This window comes from Platichthys flesus, chromosome 14 (assembly GCF_949316205.1).
Source record: "Platichthys flesus chromosome 14, fPlaFle2.1, whole genome shotgun sequence".
NCBI lineage: Eukaryota > Metazoa > Chordata > Actinopteri > Pleuronectiformes > Pleuronectidae > Platichthys > Platichthys flesus.
The window spans coordinates 9,169,338-9,188,153 of NC_084958.1; the positions used below are offsets into that span (position 1 = coordinate 9,169,338).

At 43.5% G+C, this 18,816-nt stretch overlaps 1 protein-coding gene across 1 annotated transcript; it reads right to left on the reverse strand.

Moving 5' to 3' along the window:
* Positions 1 to 2,067: 2,067 nt before the first annotated feature.
* LOC133967920 (carboxyl-terminal PDZ ligand of neuronal nitric oxide synthase protein-like) lies at positions 2,068 to 16,294 on the reverse strand. Its single transcript, XM_062403627.1, has 10 exons — positions 16,022 to 16,294; positions 15,301 to 15,372; positions 12,673 to 12,762; positions 12,522 to 12,580; positions 12,318 to 12,426; positions 9,672 to 9,801; positions 9,090 to 9,217; positions 4,099 to 4,260; positions 3,860 to 4,028; positions 2,068 to 3,408 (listed from the first exon to the last, which is right to left on the reverse strand). Exons 1-10 carry the CDS (start codon positions 16,124 to 16,126, stop codon positions 2,882 to 2,884), a joined length of 1,551 nt encoding a protein of 516 aa, XP_062259611.1. The 5' UTR covers positions 16,127 to 16,294; the 3' UTR covers positions 2,068 to 2,881.
* Positions 16,295 to 18,816: the final 2,522 nt, after the last annotated feature.

An 18,816-nucleotide genomic window follows, 5' to 3' on the forward strand; every position in this document is an offset into this window, starting at 1 on the left:
TACATCAAGCTGCTGCTCTAAGCGCGCTCGCACACAGTGAGCGTGATGGGAGCTGACCCTGTGTAACGGCCACAGCTGGTGTGTCTCAGATGATAATAGTGAGCCGTAGCCCTCGCAGAGCACCTGCCTGCATCCCAACATCCCGAGGAATTATAAATACTAACGAGAAAAAGCGTCTGGAAAAGGTCGGCCCAGAAACCGGTGCTGCTTAGCATGAAGCTTGAGACAAATTTCGGTTTTAGTGAGTCGCACTAAACGTGCTGGACATATCATAGCACCAGGTGGCATTTGAGAAAGGAGATGTTTACTTAAGTGCACTTTTGTTTTTAGTACACTTCATGTGAACAGGGCGCGATGTAACCTTGGAGGGAAACAGCACAGATTGACAAGAGAGATATGGATAGATGGATATGGGCGACAGATTGTGAGTGCAAGGCGGTGGGAGAACGAGCTAATGAGCTTTAGGGCGAAAGCGGAGGAGGAAGGTGAGTGAGGGAGGCGAGGAGGAGGAGGGCCAGGAAGAGATGAATCGATTTTGGAAAGAGCTCAAAGAAACGTCATCGATTCAGCGATTCATTACGTTTGGCTCTCAGTCAGAGAGGCCACAAAAATATGAAGGGGGCCCAGAGGTTCCCTGTATGCCGCCTGTCGGCGCTCTGAATGGGTGACTCAAACAATCCTCTCTCTGAGGGGTGGAGCAGCGGTGATGCAGCAGTTTGTCGCTGCCGCAGTACGGCATTAATAAATAACAGTTTTTAAGCAGCACAGACGGGACTGTGGCAGCACCTGCACACAGGGAGGAGCTTCTCTCTGAGACACCTCAGAAACCGAGCCATGGATTGACTGCAGAGCATCCAAGTTAATCTGAATATATACATTGGGGGAAATCAGACTGGGACAGATACATGCTCATTTTCAAACCCATGTGTAATTCACAGACTAAGTGGCACAGCAAGCACAGCGAGATTTTTCATTATTCACAATCCCCAAAAATCCTTGAAAGCTTGTCCAGACAGATTTTAGCAAAGGAGTCTTTTCTTCTCAGGTCTTCATTTGACGACAGATCAGACGAAGATGTCCGCGCCACATGATAAAGACACAACCACAGTGTAACAAGTCCAGTGAGAGAGTCAGAGAGCCAAAAGTATGAAGGTACAACAATCATTAGACTGATTAACACACACAAACACCCGGTATGCAATACAAAGGAGGGGAGAGAGAGCGAGAGAGTCTGAAACACCTTGTGACAAGTTTGATTAGAGCTGAATTGGGTCAAGTTCTTATTTGTTTATTTGTCAAAAGGTCTACGCAAAAAATGTTTTCCGCAAAAACTTGTTCTAAGGAGGGGCCAGGAGAGGACCCATACAATTTTGGTTTTGAATCACTTTCTTGAATGGGATTGTTTTTATTTATTGACATGTTTTCACTGATTTCCAAGCTAATAGATGAATCCTGATCATGTATCATTACCGTGCATTAAAGGTTCAGTATGTAGGATTCAGGTTAAATGGATTTATTGGCAGAAGCTGAATATGAAATAATCCCAGTGATGTTTTCACAATTGTGTTTCATCTAAAATGTACAAATTGTTGTTCTCTTTAGCCCAGAATGAGCTATTTATATTTAAAAACTTTATATTTACATTGGGAGCAGGGTCCTCTCTACGAAGGCCCCCATGCTTTTTACAGCAGCCCACACTGGACAAACTAAACAGCTTTTGAATTCAGCTGCAAAATGGAAATTCTCGACTTAATTCTACACACTGAACCTTTTAATCAGGTCTATCTAGGGAACTGATATGTGAGTGTGTACAATTTGGTGCAGCTAGATTCAATTTGAAATGACCACAGGGCTGTGGTGGAGGTACGCGCTGTACTCTGTGTCATTTTAGTTCCAAAATCACGGGAAGTAGCCCCCAGTGTATGTCTTGTACTGTAGTGTGGAGCTCATGAAGATTTAATCAGCGACTGGATTAATAAAACTGCTGTCAAGACAAAAATTTAATTTAGTTTGATATTTAAATTTAGGATCATGGGCCAGTAAAAACGGTTACCTTCAGCTTTAGTTTAGTGCTAATTGAATAGACTGAAAGACTAGATGGTGATTAACATGGACTGTATATAAAGATGGACAAATAGCACAGATTTTCAGCTTTAGTCCATGAAACCTCCAAACCTTAAACATTGTTGCAAAATTAGGCTTCTCCCACCATTTCCAGCACTTTCATGCACTTTGAGCAAATTAGAAAAGAGAAACCCTTTAGGCGCAACTTTTTCATTGGGGACTCAAAAACAGAGGAGGCGTTTATAGACTATACTGAAGCCAGCCACCAGGTGGCGATCAAGACGCTGGCTTTACTTTTGGGGAGCAGTCAACTTTAGATACAGTTAATTCTAACTTAAATGACAACATTAAGGGTTTGACAACAACAAGCTTGATTTGGTTGACATCTGTACGTTTTATGTTGTATCTGTAGACACATATCATCCTTACTTCTTATCATCTTATTATTATTCTGTGTGTTTTTCTGAAATATTTTTGTCGTCATCAAGTCATTCTAAATTTCAAAACTACAATGGGTCCTTTTAATTCAATCATGAGCAGTTTTGTTCTTATGATTTACTTATATGAGTTCCACTGCTCAGTAAAAATAAAGTGACAAATCAAAACTTGAGCGTAAACTTTAAAACTTTCCTCAGACCTGTGGTGAGTAAGCGCTCAGTTCAGCTATCAGTCATAATTCATACCTGCGTAAGATACTGATGTCACCATGCAGGATTTCTGTGTCATGAAGTCCTTTAGATAATGAATGTCACCTCTTTGTCATTGGGATGGGACATAAGTAACAAAGTTGCCTAGTGCAGCTTTACACACAGCAGCACTACACAGCCACCTCATCCCCTAAGCAGTCCGGCAGACTCTCTGCGTTCAGCACGTTCAAGAGTCGAGCTGCACCGTCGGCCCCTATGCCCTCGCCCTGTCCCCAGCTGTCTCGGTCGTCGCTCTCATCTGTGTTTGATTCGTACTCTGATCCGATCCCTGACTCCCTGAACCGCAGCAGCTCCAGGGCTCCGAGGACCTGCTCCCCGAGTAGCGAGATCTCATCCGGGGCTCCGTCGCTGGGCGTCTCCCCCGCATCCAGGCCCTGCTCCTGGCTGTCTGGCCCCCGGGAGGAGAAGCGGAAGCACTCGAGTCGAACTCCACCGCCACTCAGTCCCAGAGGGCTGGTGTCGGCAGCCATGGTGCCTGGAGAGCAGGGTCCGGGGAGGGCGGAGACCCAGGCACTGTCACAGATCTGGAGATGGGACTGGGAGGCTAAATGGCCGATCGATGAAGACAGGGTGAGCCGTTCACGCTGGGGAGGCTTGGCGCGAAAGGTGATCTCCAGGAGGCTGTCCTGCGAGCCCACTGAGGACAAATCCAAAAAAAGATACGAGAGGAGAGAATTAGAGACAGATGAAACAAATCACAGCGAATTTACACATCACATGTAAGAGGAGATGTCTGAGAGAGGCAGATGAGATTATTTAGAGTGCAGTGACGTCTGTGCTGAGAGGATTTGATAATTCATGACTGTATGGCAGCATATTGCCTCGTGCTAAATGCAGGGAGAGGAGAGCAGAGAGCAGCAGTGAGTCCTCTGATAATGAATCGTGTGTCACGGATGGATCAAAAAAATGGATGACATCGGAGGGAAATGGGAGGGGAAGAAAAAATCAAGATGGAAGAGATGACAGGGGAAAAAAATATTTTATGCGAATTTAAAAAAGAGAACGAAAGGAAATGGACAAAGGTTCAAGCAGTGGATAAAAAATTGAGGCTGAGTCGTAGGTCCAACATGAAGCCGATTTCAACTCACTGGATGTCAATTGGCCGGCAGCTTTGAGTTCCAGCTCCTGGATCTGTTTGACCAGCAGGGAAATGTGCTGCAGCAGGTCAGTGTTCTGCTGCAGCAGCCTCTGCACTCTTGATTGGGCCTCGGTCCGTGCACACACCTCCACCGACAGCTGCTCCTGGAGCACATGAACCTGAACACACCAAAACAGTTCAACACATGTTGATGAAAGATGAAAGATATCTGTCCTCTGTCCTCAGTACCTGCGCTCCAGCTGCCAACGCCTGCTGTTCCTGCTGCTGCAGTTGTTTCTGAAGGAGCTGGACGTGGTGCTCCGCAGAGCAGGGAGCCTCAGCTGTCAACTGACCCGACAGAGACGCCCCGAGGATGGGAGAACCCAGCAGAGGAGAAGGGTCATCAGACACCTGCAGCAGACAAATCAGGGACAACTTCTTCTTACCGTATGACAAAGTGACCATGATGTGAAAGCATATGATGTCTTTTTTTCTTTACATGTCTGTTTTGTTGTTTGTTTGATCTGATAGATGAAGTGATCGTAGCAAGTGTGAAGAGAAGTTCAAGTTTCATGGAAAGAAAGAGAAGAAGAAAAGCTGAATGTCAGTGCTTAACAATGCAGCGGAGAGCCTCCACAGCACAGTGTGATTCTGCCAGACAATAACAATGTTGCCTACTTCCACTAAATATATAAAGTAAACAAAAGCTGCGGGTTGGCGGCACAGGAGATAGATTTAAAGGTAAAGTAAAGTATAGGCCTTATACTTTATTTTTGGTTCATTTTTCATGGAAAAATTTACAGTGGCTGAGAACAACAGCAGCAGTAGATTAAGCAAAGGGAGACAGTAACAAGCTTGACCTCTCTCTATCTCACACACACACACACACACACACACACACACACACACACACACACACACACAAACACACAGTAGTATTCGGTATATACACACTGTGGTTATTATTTACTGTGTGGTGTGTTATATTGATGTCTGTCTGTGTGAGGGGCGGCAGAATGTCCTGTATGTACACAGAGTATTTCCACAGCTGTGATTAAACCAGACGACCACGGGGGCTCAGAGCAGGAAACTCTCTCCTCATCAGGTTTGTTTTGGCTCAGATGCCGAGTCCACGGATCCACGTTTGTCATTTTTATCTGGATGAAAACAAATTCACTTCTACATAAAAGATTTTAATCCCGATTTTCAAGTTGAGGCTCGAGCTGCTGCCTTTGAAACTAGGTTTCCTCTTTGACTTGATAAACTAATACATGATGGGCACAAACTGGGGCCATTAGTGATATACTTTCTAAGTATAAGGACATATTAATTATGTGTGTGAATGTGTCGGACACAACATTAACAACTGCCAAAGGAGATAATAGTTGGCATAATTACAGTCATCACCTCTCTAAAACAATTTCAGTAAAGTGAAGGAAAGGAAAATATACGGCCTTGGGATTGGACAGGATACGTTTATACGTGTTCCTATAAAAAATTATTTATTTTGATGGTGGCCAGAAAAACAAAATAATCAGACAGTCCTCCACCGTGATGGCCTCCTCTTCTTCTATGTTGGTATCACCGGAGTGTCATTGGTACATCCGTTCTTCACCAGTGGAGGATTCAGTCCACTCTTACTCTTCCTCCTTCATCCACCTCCTCCTTCTCAGCCTCCTTCCCCGCCAGATGGGAGCTGGGATTTCCTCTTGCAGATCAGCTACATCTGCCTGGTTCCTCTTGAGGGACCACTGTTACTGTGCCAGATGTAAATTCAGGTTTCTCGATGCCAGGCTTGTATTTTTTGGTGGTTCCATTCTATGAGCTGAACTGTGTTTTGGCAAGACACTGAACCCCAAAGTTCCCCTGACAGCTGTGCTGGCAGTGTACGAGAGCTGTGTGATAGAGAAAGTGCTGCACATAGATGCACTGTATATATGGACTATAAATGTGCGTGTGGATGGTTGAATGGCCAACTGCAGCGTAAAGAACTTTGAGTGGTCATCAGGACTTAAAGCTGCTATATGAATTCAGACCATCTACCGTTTAAATGCTGCAGCAGCATCTTCTGTGTCTCTGAGGCCTCTAGCGGAAGCTCAGTGCTGAAACTCTTCTCCTCTTTCAACAACAACATCTGAAAAAAATGGAATATCCAGCCTGCGGTCTGTTCCTCCTCCCACCAGTGCTGTCAGTCTACATATATCTACGTACATTTCCCCCCCAGATTCATATGAGGTCACAGTGATGTTGACCTTTCTCTTAATGTCTTCTGGAGATATCATATTCACCAGAAGAGAGTGGATGGACGAATGGGCTAACTATGTGAAAACACTCCACACTTTGAGGGACTTGTTTAACCTCTCTACATTTTTGCAGTTCTTTGCTGAGCTTTTCTTTTAGGACCTGAGGCTCATTTCCTTTGCAGATCATTTTCAAGCCTTTCGATTTCCCCCCCAGCAGCTGGCTGCATGCAGCCGTTACAGTTCTGTCTTCATCACGTCACCTTCCTCTTCATCAACCTTATCTCCTGGAGCATTTCTTTTTATGAGAGGGACTTTTTTTGATTTCATCTTCTCCAGGCTCCTCAGTTTTTCTTCTCTGCAGGTTTGTTTAATACAAGCATCTCATCTTACAGACACATGATCAATTGTTAATTTAATCATCAGCTGTTGATTTTAAAAACGGTTATGGCAGCTTTACAGCTGGTTGAAAAGTGATTCTGTCCCTCAAAGAAGGAAGAGTCCTACCAGGCATTTTACTTTAATTATGGCAAATGTCATAACAATTTCTGGTCTAATGATACTTGCAGAGTGGAGTCATGCATCTAATCTCTCATCAATCTATATAAACAGATCTGAATGAGCCGCCGTTTGGTTTGAGCACATAATGTCAGACCTCTGCTGCTGGAGGAGCCGCCGTGAAGGACACGACTGATCTGTCTCATCTGAGAGGGGAGGTAAACACGGTGGACACAGTTGTCATTATTATTAAACCGTGAAGGACACTTGACCAGAGACATCGCAGGCGCGAGCCGAACATATGCAACGCTGATGTCTTATTGTCGCGGGACTGCATTTTGAGAATGAAAGTATAAAACTAATTTCCTTCTTCTCTGTGTAACCATGTAATTGGATGTAATATCCATTCAATTCAAACTAATTAACTCCCGCGCCAGAACAACACTTGTTTCCTCTCTTGAGCGATAAAGCCGACAGTGGTTGTAAAATGAGGCAACAAATATCAGAGAGCAAACAGCCACTTGTCCTCCATTGCAGGATTAGGAGAGCCTCGCTGTATTTTCCTCAGCAAACCATATGATCCGGTCAATATCAAAGAGCCCCGAGGAGGATTTCTTCCCAAACAACCATAAAAGACGTGGTGTTCTCGCTTTCTGTTCCACACTGATGTTCTCTCATCTTCACTTTCATCACATGAGCTGCTAGCCCTGCAGAATTATTCATTAGCAAGGCTTTTTCAAGGTTTTATATCAATGTTTTCAAAAATGATGAAAACACCATGTTTGTCCTCAGATGTTTCCTGGGTATGATGAGCAAATTAAATCCATCGCTTTCTCTTGGAGTCATTTATGTAACTTGTTTGTGCCATGCTTGGTTGAAAGAAGGAATTGGAACTTGAATGAATCAGGTCAGTGGTCGTAAGTTAGGTGTTTGGGGTGTTACTTTTAAAGCTGTCATTGTTTCTGAAACACTTCTTAGTATTTGTTGAAATCTTCCTCATGTCCCGATTACTGAAAAAGAAAACAAAAGCTTGGTCGAGGGACCTTTGCAGGACAGGAATAAACACGACGGAATGAAATGATTGGCTGGCGAATCTCTCTGTGACCTGCCGACCTGCAGGTTAGCGAGTGAATCACAGATAAGACATTTTATGGCAGTTTGTGTGAGCGCTTTTATGTGTTTTTGGGACGTAGCTTTGATGAGAAGGGAGCGATGTATCTGTTACAAGTTTTCAAAGTGTAGCCTGCTCTTGTTAGTTATTGCAGGCTTAAGTAGAGTGGATTCATAGATGAGTCAAACAACAGCAATGTAATCTGTAAGCTTTTTGAAAATTTGTTTAAAGGACTAGTCCAACAATTTAGCACTGCCCTTTCATTAAAGGACACATGTTGTGCTTTCTTCAGTGTTTCTTACCTCTGGTTTGTTTATAGGTTTTTCTGTTAATGTTGAATTTCTAAACGGTTAAAAAAGTCCAAGGCTCCTGAAACGTCTCTTAGTCCCTCACATTACATCACGATTCCCCACATTTGTGTAACGCTCTACAAGCGGCTAAAGTAAGAGCAGAGGCGGACGTTTTCCTGTCAGAACCAATCAGAACAGACCGGGCTTTATCTGGGGGGGGCTTAAAGAGACAGGACCATAAAACCTAGCGTTTCAGACAGAGGCTGAAAAGAGGAGCTGTAGAAAATAGATTGTGTGAGGCAAGTGATGTTGTTTCTGAACCTTAGAGCATGTACACCGTGTCAAGTAGGAACAAAACAAGTAAAATAAATAATCCAAATATGAGCACAATATATCTCCTTGAAGGAATGGTGAAAATCTGTGCAGCAGAGGCCAGGATATCTTGAGTCCATCTCAAACTGTCTTTTCAAACTACACATGTCTCATTTCAGATTAGACTTTCTTTTATAAATGTGTTGAACCCTGAACTTGACATCTTGTCCAGGGGCCGAGGAGTTTATCCTCTGTTCAAATACGACGTTGTGCATGTTGTATGGTAATTGGTCTCTGGTTTGGCTTCTACCCCCTTGTTGAACCCTGATAACATCATAATACAGCATCAAGGTTAAGAACTTCACAAAACATTGTACACCTTCTGTGTAAACTTGGTAATGTGTCCCTTTCTGTCATTTTTTAAACGCACAAACCATTGATTGAATATTCGCTCTATTTGAGACTTACGTGAAAGGATTTTTTTTTTTTGCTTTTGTACCACTGATTGCACAAAACGAGGCATCTGAAAAAGCTATTCAGTTTTGCAAGGATGCTTTTTCATTACCTCCTGAGACCTTTAAGACCAAATAATGAATCGAAAGAATGAGATGTGCAGATTACTTCATAATGAAAAGGATTTTAGTTGCTATAACTTGAAAAAAATCTCTATCTGCAGTAATGGCTTCATCTATGCATATTTCATAAAACCTCCAGCTGCTAATGGAGTTTGAAAGTAGCACGGTGCTTTACACGATCCCACACCAATCAAGGACAACTCATGTACGCTACCTTCACATCGTTACCAAGGGCCTCGTCTTTTTTACTCTTCTCCGGGTCTGATGAAGAGACGCACTCGATGCTCTCCTCTGTCGTGGCTTCAAGGTCGGCCTCTTCTGACAACGCAAACCTCTTCTTTGCTGTGGAGAGACCAGACAGATTCAATATGCCGCTGTTTTACAGTTTACGACACGTCTCCGGGCGCTGACAGCAGCGGCGGACGAGCAAGGTCTCTGAACAGTGGCCTGCCCGATTCACCGAAACCAATCTGCAGCTGCGCTATGGCAAGCGGCAAAGGAAAAACTACCTGCAGCAGATAACGACATATTTTATCTGGGAAGATTGTGCGACCTTTTGTTTCGGCAGAAGTTAAGGGTTGGTGTAGAGAGGACAAAGAAGAAGAAGAAGAAGAAGAACGCCTCAAGAGTTTGTGTGCTGTTGGGGGAGTTTATGTGTATGTGTGTGTGTGTGTGACAGAAGGCGAATGGTGAGGAGAGAGACAGGAGGGGGGAGGGGACTGGATGTATGGATGCAATTTTGTGTGTATGTGTGTGCTTGTGTAAGTTTGCGTGTTTATAGGTAGATGCGAGTCACCTGGCACCGCCTCAGACCCCTCGTCCTTCCCCTCCTCATCCTCCTGGTCGTCGGTTTTCTCCTGCAGGTTCAGCTGGTGACACACATCAAACGCCTGACCCACCGTCCTCACGATCCTCATGGCCTGAGACTGGGAGGGAGGACACAGAGACAAAGGGTGGGTGTGTGTTTGTGTGCGTGTTTGTGTTTCTGTATGAGAGAGTAAGAGAGCAGGGGGGTGGGGAAAGCAGCAGGAGCAGCACAGCGAGGGAGGGATGACGCGGGAGAAAGGAAGCCGTGGGGGGGAAATGAGGTGGCAGAGAAGTTGTGCAGGAAGAAAAACGGAAAGGCAGATCGAGTGTGTGCGTTTGTGTGTGCGCACAGGTAACAAGACACGTCAGAGATAGGGAAAAGGAGATGAAAAATGAAGACGTGGTAAAGCGGAGGGAAGGAGGGGAGGAGATATGACAAGCGCATGGGCTTCACTTGTTTGCCCTTGTCTATCTGCTCTGCATACGTTGTGCTGTCAGAGAGATGGATCGGTCCGCTTCCGAGGCAACTAACTGTGATGGCAGGGAGGAGGTGAAGATTAAGTTGTTTTGTTATTGCAGGAGGCTCAGTAGGTGTGTCTGTAGCGTCAGGTCATCAATCAGGGACACTTAACTCAAACCTGACATGAACATATTCGAACATTTTTAAACACTAATCCTGTTTGTCTCATGGACTTAATGTTGGAGACAGATGTTCCTGTGATGAGTCCCACAGAGCTGTCACCATCCAAATAGAGGTTAAATCATGGTCTCCACTTCCTATTGCTAACCAGAAATGACGGCAAAATCTCCTGGATATACGATAGCTGCCATCTTGTGCATTTGGAGCCAGAGTCCGGGCAGTCGTGATCAAGGGATGGAGCCGTGGTAGTCAATCGGGAATCGAGTCTCAGCTGTCAATCAAAACTCGGCGGAAGGCTTCGGTATGGGGGGAGGAAGATTCCATTAACTTTTGGGGCAGATTCGATTAAGGGTGCAGGTCTAGGAAATTATTTTCAATTTCTTCAGCATGGCGAGATGGGATGTTAGGCTTGGAGGAGGCATTCACTCACCCCCTCCGACCTTTTAAAAATGAAATCTCACAGTTACGTTTACCCAATTTGGTTGTTCATTAATTTACTTTGCACTTTCAAATCATTCAATTTCTCCTCTATTTGAAAACAGTTTGTTTAAAATAACAGCACTTTTACTTTAGTAGAATCCTACAGCACTGTTTCCCGAAAAAGCCTTTTGTGTGGCATTTGAAACACCACCACTTCTCTTTTTTTCATAAAATCATAATATACAGTCACTGAAATTGAAGTTTGCCCAACATGTTTTTCCTCACTCTCATCAGAGTCAGTATTTCTTTTCAAAAAATATTTAATATCAGCAGAAGCAGAATCGAAATGAAAGGTTTTGCTCCCTGCGTTCATCCTGCCTCCAGGCGCTCAGTCAATATGTCAAGGGTGCTCAAACCTCAAAGTACTCAATCAAATGCAACAGCGCAAGAAAAACATCGGAATAAAGCCGTGAAATTGTTTACTTTGCTCTGCCAATGTAAAATGTAATTCTGTTTTAAACAGTAAGGAAAAATATTTAAAAAAACAGCTCTCCCATGGCCAAACACAGAAGGCTCTGTTGATGTATGGAGCTGACATCTAAGCCCTGCGATGAGCCATGATGAAAATAAATCAAATCTCCTCTTATCAGCTGCTCTATCACCTCCTACTCAGCACAAATGCTTGGTCTGCAACACCCAGATAAGGCCCCGCAGCCCTGAGGGGGGCGCCGAGGCACCGCGGCCTGTGCCCCCCCCCCCCGACCATTTGATGATGCTTTTCTTCGGCAGCGGTGAAAATGTCTTTAAAAGCCGAGGAAAAAGCCCATCTTCCTTTCTCTTCCCACCAGGATGATTACTATGCAGCTTCACTAAGTCACCGTCTGTCTGGCATCCATAGTGAAGGGATGGGAGTCAACCCCACTGATGCTCTGTCTTTGTCATAGAGGAAGAAATGTCACCGTTTCATATGAAGATATGCTGAGGAGAAGAACAGGCCTTTCAATTTCATGAGCGTTTTTTGCAAAAACTCACACGAGGAGGATCTGTCTGTCAGATTAATTGGCCGTGTGAACAGGCCCAACAGTACCATACATCACCGATGCCGTGACCACAAATATCAATATCCCCATTAAAAGCTTTGTTCAAGGAGTGGGGAGGAAAACACGATGCAGTGACTGAATTGCTGCGTTTCTTCTTGAAGTACTGGTCGGAATCATGCATTCAGTATCTTCCGCAGAGAGTTAGGATGGGAGGAGGAGATTTACCTGAGAGTGAGACTTATCATCGAGCCAGACATGGGTAATGTTTCTAGACACTGAATAACCATTTGAGGCTTATGTTGGCACATTTAATAGACATTTTGTGGACTGCCCCATATGTTTACATCGTGGCCCCTGCCACTGTGTCATGGCTGCCGGCGGAGGGGATCTACTGAACCGATTCAAAATGTTTTTAGTATCATCATTTACATTAAAGTATTTGTCATTTGAAAGGACCTAAAGTTGGCAGGTAATTTATGTTATGGCAGAAAAATGGAACGATGGCGTTGAGTCTTCTCGTGTAAGTTAAACGTACCTTCCTCTTTGACTTGAACACGTTGCAGCGGAAGATGTTGCTCTGCCCTTCTCTGGCTATGTAACTGAAGATCTTCAAGTCTTGAGCATCATGTGAGACATAAAAGATCCTATTGGGGAAACAGAATACATGAAATGAGCTCAATGAGGCTTTACATTTGACTCCTGTCTCTGATTTAAAATGACCAGGAGGACATTAGACTACCTGTGGATGGGATCCTGTGTCACCAGGAAGGAATTCTCATCCCATGAGCACCCTTTTCTCTGTCACAACACCAAAACACATGAGCAGACAGTGAGACAGGTGATTTTTATAAAAGAAACTAAATGTATTAAATGTACATTAAATGACCGACCTTCTTTTTGCGTAGAATCACTTTTACACTATCGGTGGACACGACAATGTTGACCTTTTTCTTCTTTATATTCTTCAGTTTGAATTCATACTGAGGAGGAAGAATGATACTCTCATTAACATTCCAGGTATAGGCCCAAAAAAGTAAAATGAAACCAGACTGATTATTATGCTACTGGAATGAAATATCACTCAGTCCTGCTGAGACTGAGCTCTTTACACAAGAAAACTGAAATATTGGAAAAAGCGAGAAGGGATAATGACAAGAAGATGTGTCTGACTATCTTCTTCTCAGGAGGAAACTGCGATTGAGTAAACAGCGAGGAACTGTCAGTTGGTGTTTCTGGAAGCTGTTTAAGCTTTCAAAGAGACTTCCCAGAGGGAGGCAGGCGTGTGTGGGACACTTTCATCCCTCTCCATGATTAATGCTGGAGACTGGAGCCTCTGCCTCCACTGCAGGCACTGCACGCTCCAAATATCAGCGCCCAGAGATCTGAGAACAAGCAGGATTTATCTGAAATAACGTTGCTTGCTTTCAAAAAAAAAAATAAAAAAACCTACATCAGATAATTAATTGATGCAATGAAGTTCTATGAAAATCCCAGTCTTCCTAGATCAATTCACCATCAGCCGCCCTACATGACAGGCTTGGAGGTTCTCTGTCATTATTTGTTTTGTGTTTAAAAATAACAACTTGGCACTGTCTTTTATTTTCAACGCGATTGGAGCCAACTTTCAGTCTTTGCCTGACATTTCAGAATAAAAGAAATGGGGAAATGTTGTTATTTGCAACATGACAAGTCACACTTGGTGATTTTTAGGGCTATTGAATTTGGACCGTTTTTTTTACAAACCTGAGACATTTGTCACAATTAGAGGAAAAGCACTTTACTAGAAGATTCTTAATATTTTTGGTGGATATTTTTTTTTTTAAATCAGAGTTGATGAATTGAAGGACAAAACTCCCTTAAAAGGGAATCCCAGTATTTTCAACCTTGGTCCTAAGAACATGAATTTGGGTGTGTTAATGGAAGTGGCTATAATGTAATCTTATGGGGCAACTGCGACAGACCTCAATATCTCCTCTAAAAGTGCTTATTTTTTGTTATTAGCATTTGATTAGAGTATGGCAAAAGTTTACATATCTCCCTCTATGATACATCTCAAAACCTTTTATTGGCAAAACAAAAAGCACTTTTAGTCCACATTTGTCACAGTTGCCCCAAAAGATTAGATTGTAGCCACTGCTGCTGTGACACGGCTGCAGGCCGAGACATTTTACTGGACGAATTTCATAAAAATCTCAGTATTCCCCTTTAATGTGTTTTATGTGTTTATAATGCAACCCCACGTTATCTGGGACGAGAGGAAGTGGAACACAGGAACGGTTCTTGCCGCATTTTTTCCCCCCCAAAAAACACAATGGATGCGACAGGTTGAATAAACTTACCTCTGGTCTAATCTCTAAGCCACTGTGAGCATCTTAAGGGCGATTTGCTTCTGAATATTCAGAGACTCTCGCCCCCTGAAGCAGAAGCTCTTAATTACTGTGTTATAATTACAGAGCTCACAAACATTACCATCATGCTGTTTATTTAATTAATTCCATTATTTGTCTCATTTTATTTTGTCCTATTTTTTAGACCTCGTAAACCTATTTACAGGGGAAGACACATAGACACCTCAGAGAAAGCCCAACAGAGTAGCAGAGTCGAGAGTAGCAGAGTCCATCCATAAAATTACAATATTGACAGCATTGATAAGGAAAGACAGAGTCTAACATACATGAAGATGTGTATCAATGTTTATAGTATTTGTACATGAGAAGAAATCTGACTAAGATGAATGGAGCAATCTGGTTGTCCAGTTCCCGATCCCCTGCCACCACGATCCATGTGAAAGTTTAGACAAGACAGATTAGTGTAGCAGCAACAACCTGTGCATAGGAGATCTTATGTGATCTTGCTTAAATCAATATCCTTTGAGAAAATGGACGTCTCAAGTCTCGGGCATGATCATTTCTGGGGTTGGGTACTGAACATTTTAAGGACATCTGACTTTGGCTGTTACATTTAGACAAATCGCGATAAACGTAAAATTTCAATTAATCTTACTGAATAATAAATCATTATCGGGCACTGTACTTAAAGGATCAGGATTAAGTTCCTCTCTGGTGTCACTGGGGACATGGCCGACCTCCGCCACTGACACAATAACTTAGATGCTAGATTAGATACAGCAGCTGACAAAACGGCTAAATCCTCTCGTCCCAGTGCCTGTGTAGCGCTGCACTGATGATGTGTGAGGAGCAGACATCGCAGGGTTTTCAGTGGCCTTAATAAGAGAGGAGAGCTTGTTTTGGGTTTCTCTAATGGAATCACATATAAACCTGCTTGCTGTGTCTCTATCCAGCCATAAAATCAGAGCTGCTCTATGAATCCTTGTGTGATTTAAACTGCTCCTGACAGCCCAGTGAATTGGCCAAGTGTGTAGTTTTACCCTGACTGGTGATTTATGTGAATTAAAGGATGTTGAGGGGGGGGGGGGTTATCCTCTGAGAACCCTGCACAAGGTGAGACATGAGAGAGGATGGACGTGCCCTGAGCAGCCACATATGTCAGTGTCTTACCCTGATTCGCCTCATCGCGGCGACAATCTCCATCCGACTCCCAGGACGACCCACCTCCAAACTGCCGATGTACTGCAGAGTGAGAGACACAGATCCACAGACATGTCGTTGCTGCAAATATTCACTTCTGTCAGGAGGCTGGAGTAGTACTTTATGTTCAGGAGTCCTCAAAATGCATTCACTCAAAACATAGAAAGTGAAAAAGAGAATTCACTAAGAGAAAAGAACAATTACACTGAATATATAAACATTCCTAAAAAGACCGAAAACCCCCGCCAACTGTCAAAATATCATGAAAAATCCAATATTACCATACAGATAAAATGACGTATATAAGCCTTTTCATTTGAGTCTTATTTAGTCAGACAAAAGTCCACAACTGAAACATGGCCTTTACCTTTATTATACATTTGGGATACTGTTATAAATGACGGAGACAAGCAGCAAATCCTCAAATGTGAGAAGCTGGGACCCTGCAAATGTGTAAAACTTTATTTTGAAAAAATGACTGAGCAAAAATAATGGCAGCATTTTCTTTTGATGGATGGATAACTTAGTTAATTGCCCGATTGTTGCAGCTCTAAAATTATCATAAAGTAATAAAGCAGAGAGCCAGTGGGCAGCCTCAGCGTCGCACAGACAGCACCGTGCTGTCTGTGACAGTGGCAGCCCCAGTGTGTGTGTGACAGATCCTGCAGGTACAGTTGCAGAGGGTCCTTACCTTTGCCTCGAAGCAGACCCCGTGCTGGAACACCTCCTCGTTGTGCATGGGGATCCTAAGGTCGTGCACGTCATCTACCAGATTGTACTTGGTTATCCCTGGCATTGCTCTATCAGTGTCTGACCTGCTCGTGTTTTACAACCGCGCTAGAGACCTGCAGACGTCCGTCCATCCATCTCCTCCGGCGCCGCTGCCTCCACGCACACTCCCAGCGGAGAGCCGCGTCACTCCGGAGGTCATCCGGTTTGAATTGATTGGTCGGCGGTGTTTGCGACGAACGTGTTGATCGGTGATCGGTGTGCGCGCTCACTGAACCCGTTACTCCGCTCAAAGGCACGACCACGGCGGGGGCACTGTGCGCGCCGCCGCAGCCGCCACCGCCGCCGGGGTCCAGATGACGCACGGATCTCAACGCGATTATTTTTCCTCGAAACACCAATCAAGGAAATCCAGGAAGTGGTTTCTCACAGTGAGCGATCAAGATGCAGCGGCAGCTCGCGGGCTTCTGATCAGGTCTGGCACCGAGAGCATCATGTGTCACTGATGAAGAGCAGCTCCTCATCTGTTTTATGTTGGTGGGACCAGACCCGCTGTTTGCTTGTGTGACATCTAGTGGTTTACAGGGGAAAGACAAATCCCCAAATCACGGGAGACCAGGGCCCAAGGGGTCTCTGACGGGACCCTGACTCCCTCCAGTGTCATCAATAACTTCAGATCAACTTAAATGGCTGCAATAAATGCTGGTGCACTTCACCTGCCCTGACGATTTAGAGACAGATACAGATTTATAAAAGGCATATATTTCTTTAATATATTTTGTCCCCTTTCTCATTTGACAATAGATACCTTTGTCTTTTTGATTTCTTCGATCCTTGCTTTAAAGGCATTTTGACAAGAAATGTATATACAACTACAACACTGCTACTATTACTACTACTCATAATAATGATCATTATCATCATTATCATCATCATCATCATCATCATCATCATCATCATCATCATCATCATCATCATCATCATCATCATCATAATTGTACCTCTCCGCATAGAAAGACAAATACAAAATAAAGAAATTATCAGCATCATAGCAACACACTGATATCATCAAACACAGAAAATAATTATACAACATTTAGAATTTAAAAAGGACAACAATACATATTGCATTACATAAAATCGGAGCCAACAAGTTGAATGTGACATGAAACTGTTGACAGTAATTGTAAAAGAGCAGCATGAAAATAAATAGAAGAGTAACAGAAACAACAAGAAGGTGGAGGCACTCATTGAAAGAATGTTGTGAGAGAAGATTGAAAAGTAGAGAGAGAGAAGCTCCACAGAGCAACTGCCAGGAAAAGCCCTGTCCCCTCTGGTTTTCATTCTCGACCAGGAAATATCGAACAGATTCTTATTTGAAGATCGAAGCTATGGGCCGGTGAGGACTGATTTAACAGCTCAGCCAACTAGCTCAGTGCCAAAGGGCCTGGACGTCAACAGTCATATTATAAAATCAATTCTAAAACACACAGACAGCCTGCTCCAATATATGTTCACAACTTCCACCCCGGTTAAAAAACTTTGTTGGTGCTTTGATAGCTCTACAGTGTGTTTTTAGAATTTTAATTAGCTGCATATTGCCGCAAGAACGGTTAAGTTGTGAGCCACATAATCAAAAGAATGAACAATGAGCCGAAAGACATGATCCAGAGAGCTGAGAGAAGCTGCAGAGTTGTGTTATATAAAAAAAATGGGCTCACAAAAATGTTATGTTTTGTCACACTGACCAGGTCCTTATTAAACAACCACATACCTGCATAGAAGCGGTGAGCACATGTTATGTTGGTCTCCCTGTTGAGGTCCATGAAAACTGTCTTTGCCATAAGTCTATAGTGAAACCTGCACCTAGTTTCACCTTCAACTGTCCAGGCCTGGTATGCTTTCTGTCCAATAGGTGTCAGGAGAGCTCTTTGCATTTTACAGCGTATAAAGCTCGTAACAGCATGTGAGACCATGCTGAAGTCAAACATACACTTTAAGTCTAAAAGATGCTGCTTCGTCTTCTACGTGCTCTTATTTATTTTTGTATTTTTTTTGTGCAGCTTGTCTTTTGTTGACCCTTGTCAGGAACAACTCAGCACAATGTGTTGTACTTACTCTGTCTCGGTAACAGGCGCCATCCATTAAAGTCCAAATGAACAGAGTGCTCTGTCGCTTGAAAACAAAATCATCCCTCTCATCATGTACTTTCTGGGATAAAGGTGTCCAGTCTCTGTTTCTTTGGGACAAAATGTCCTCTGGGCTCCTCCTTGAAGAGAACCGAAATACTCTTCTCGAGCTTGAGGAGACTGTCTTCTGTCAATTGCCTCATTTTGAGGTTGCTTGTGTCTTGCTCTGTGCACCCAGTTCCTGCGGCCTGAGTGACACCTGCCAGTTTATTAAGCTGGCCGGTGAGACGTGTGTCATATGTTTACAATTAATTGGAAAGCAGTAGTACTACAGACGAGGGGGAACAATCCCTGTGTGGCTTTTATTGCGAAATGATTGAAGGGAAGCATGTGCGTCAGAGGCTGCAGTTATTTTAACACTCAGCATCATCTGCTCGACGAGTGGAAGCAGTGTGGCTTTTGTCTCGCTCGCTCTCGTGTATTTGCACTGTGATTACTGGAGACACACTGAATGGGTCTGCATCCAACTTGTAACACCACATGTTTTGTCGTGTGCTCCATGTTTTATGGAAACGTACATGTTTGTACCAAATGCAAATGACTGTCCATTTTACTAATTGGTGAGACG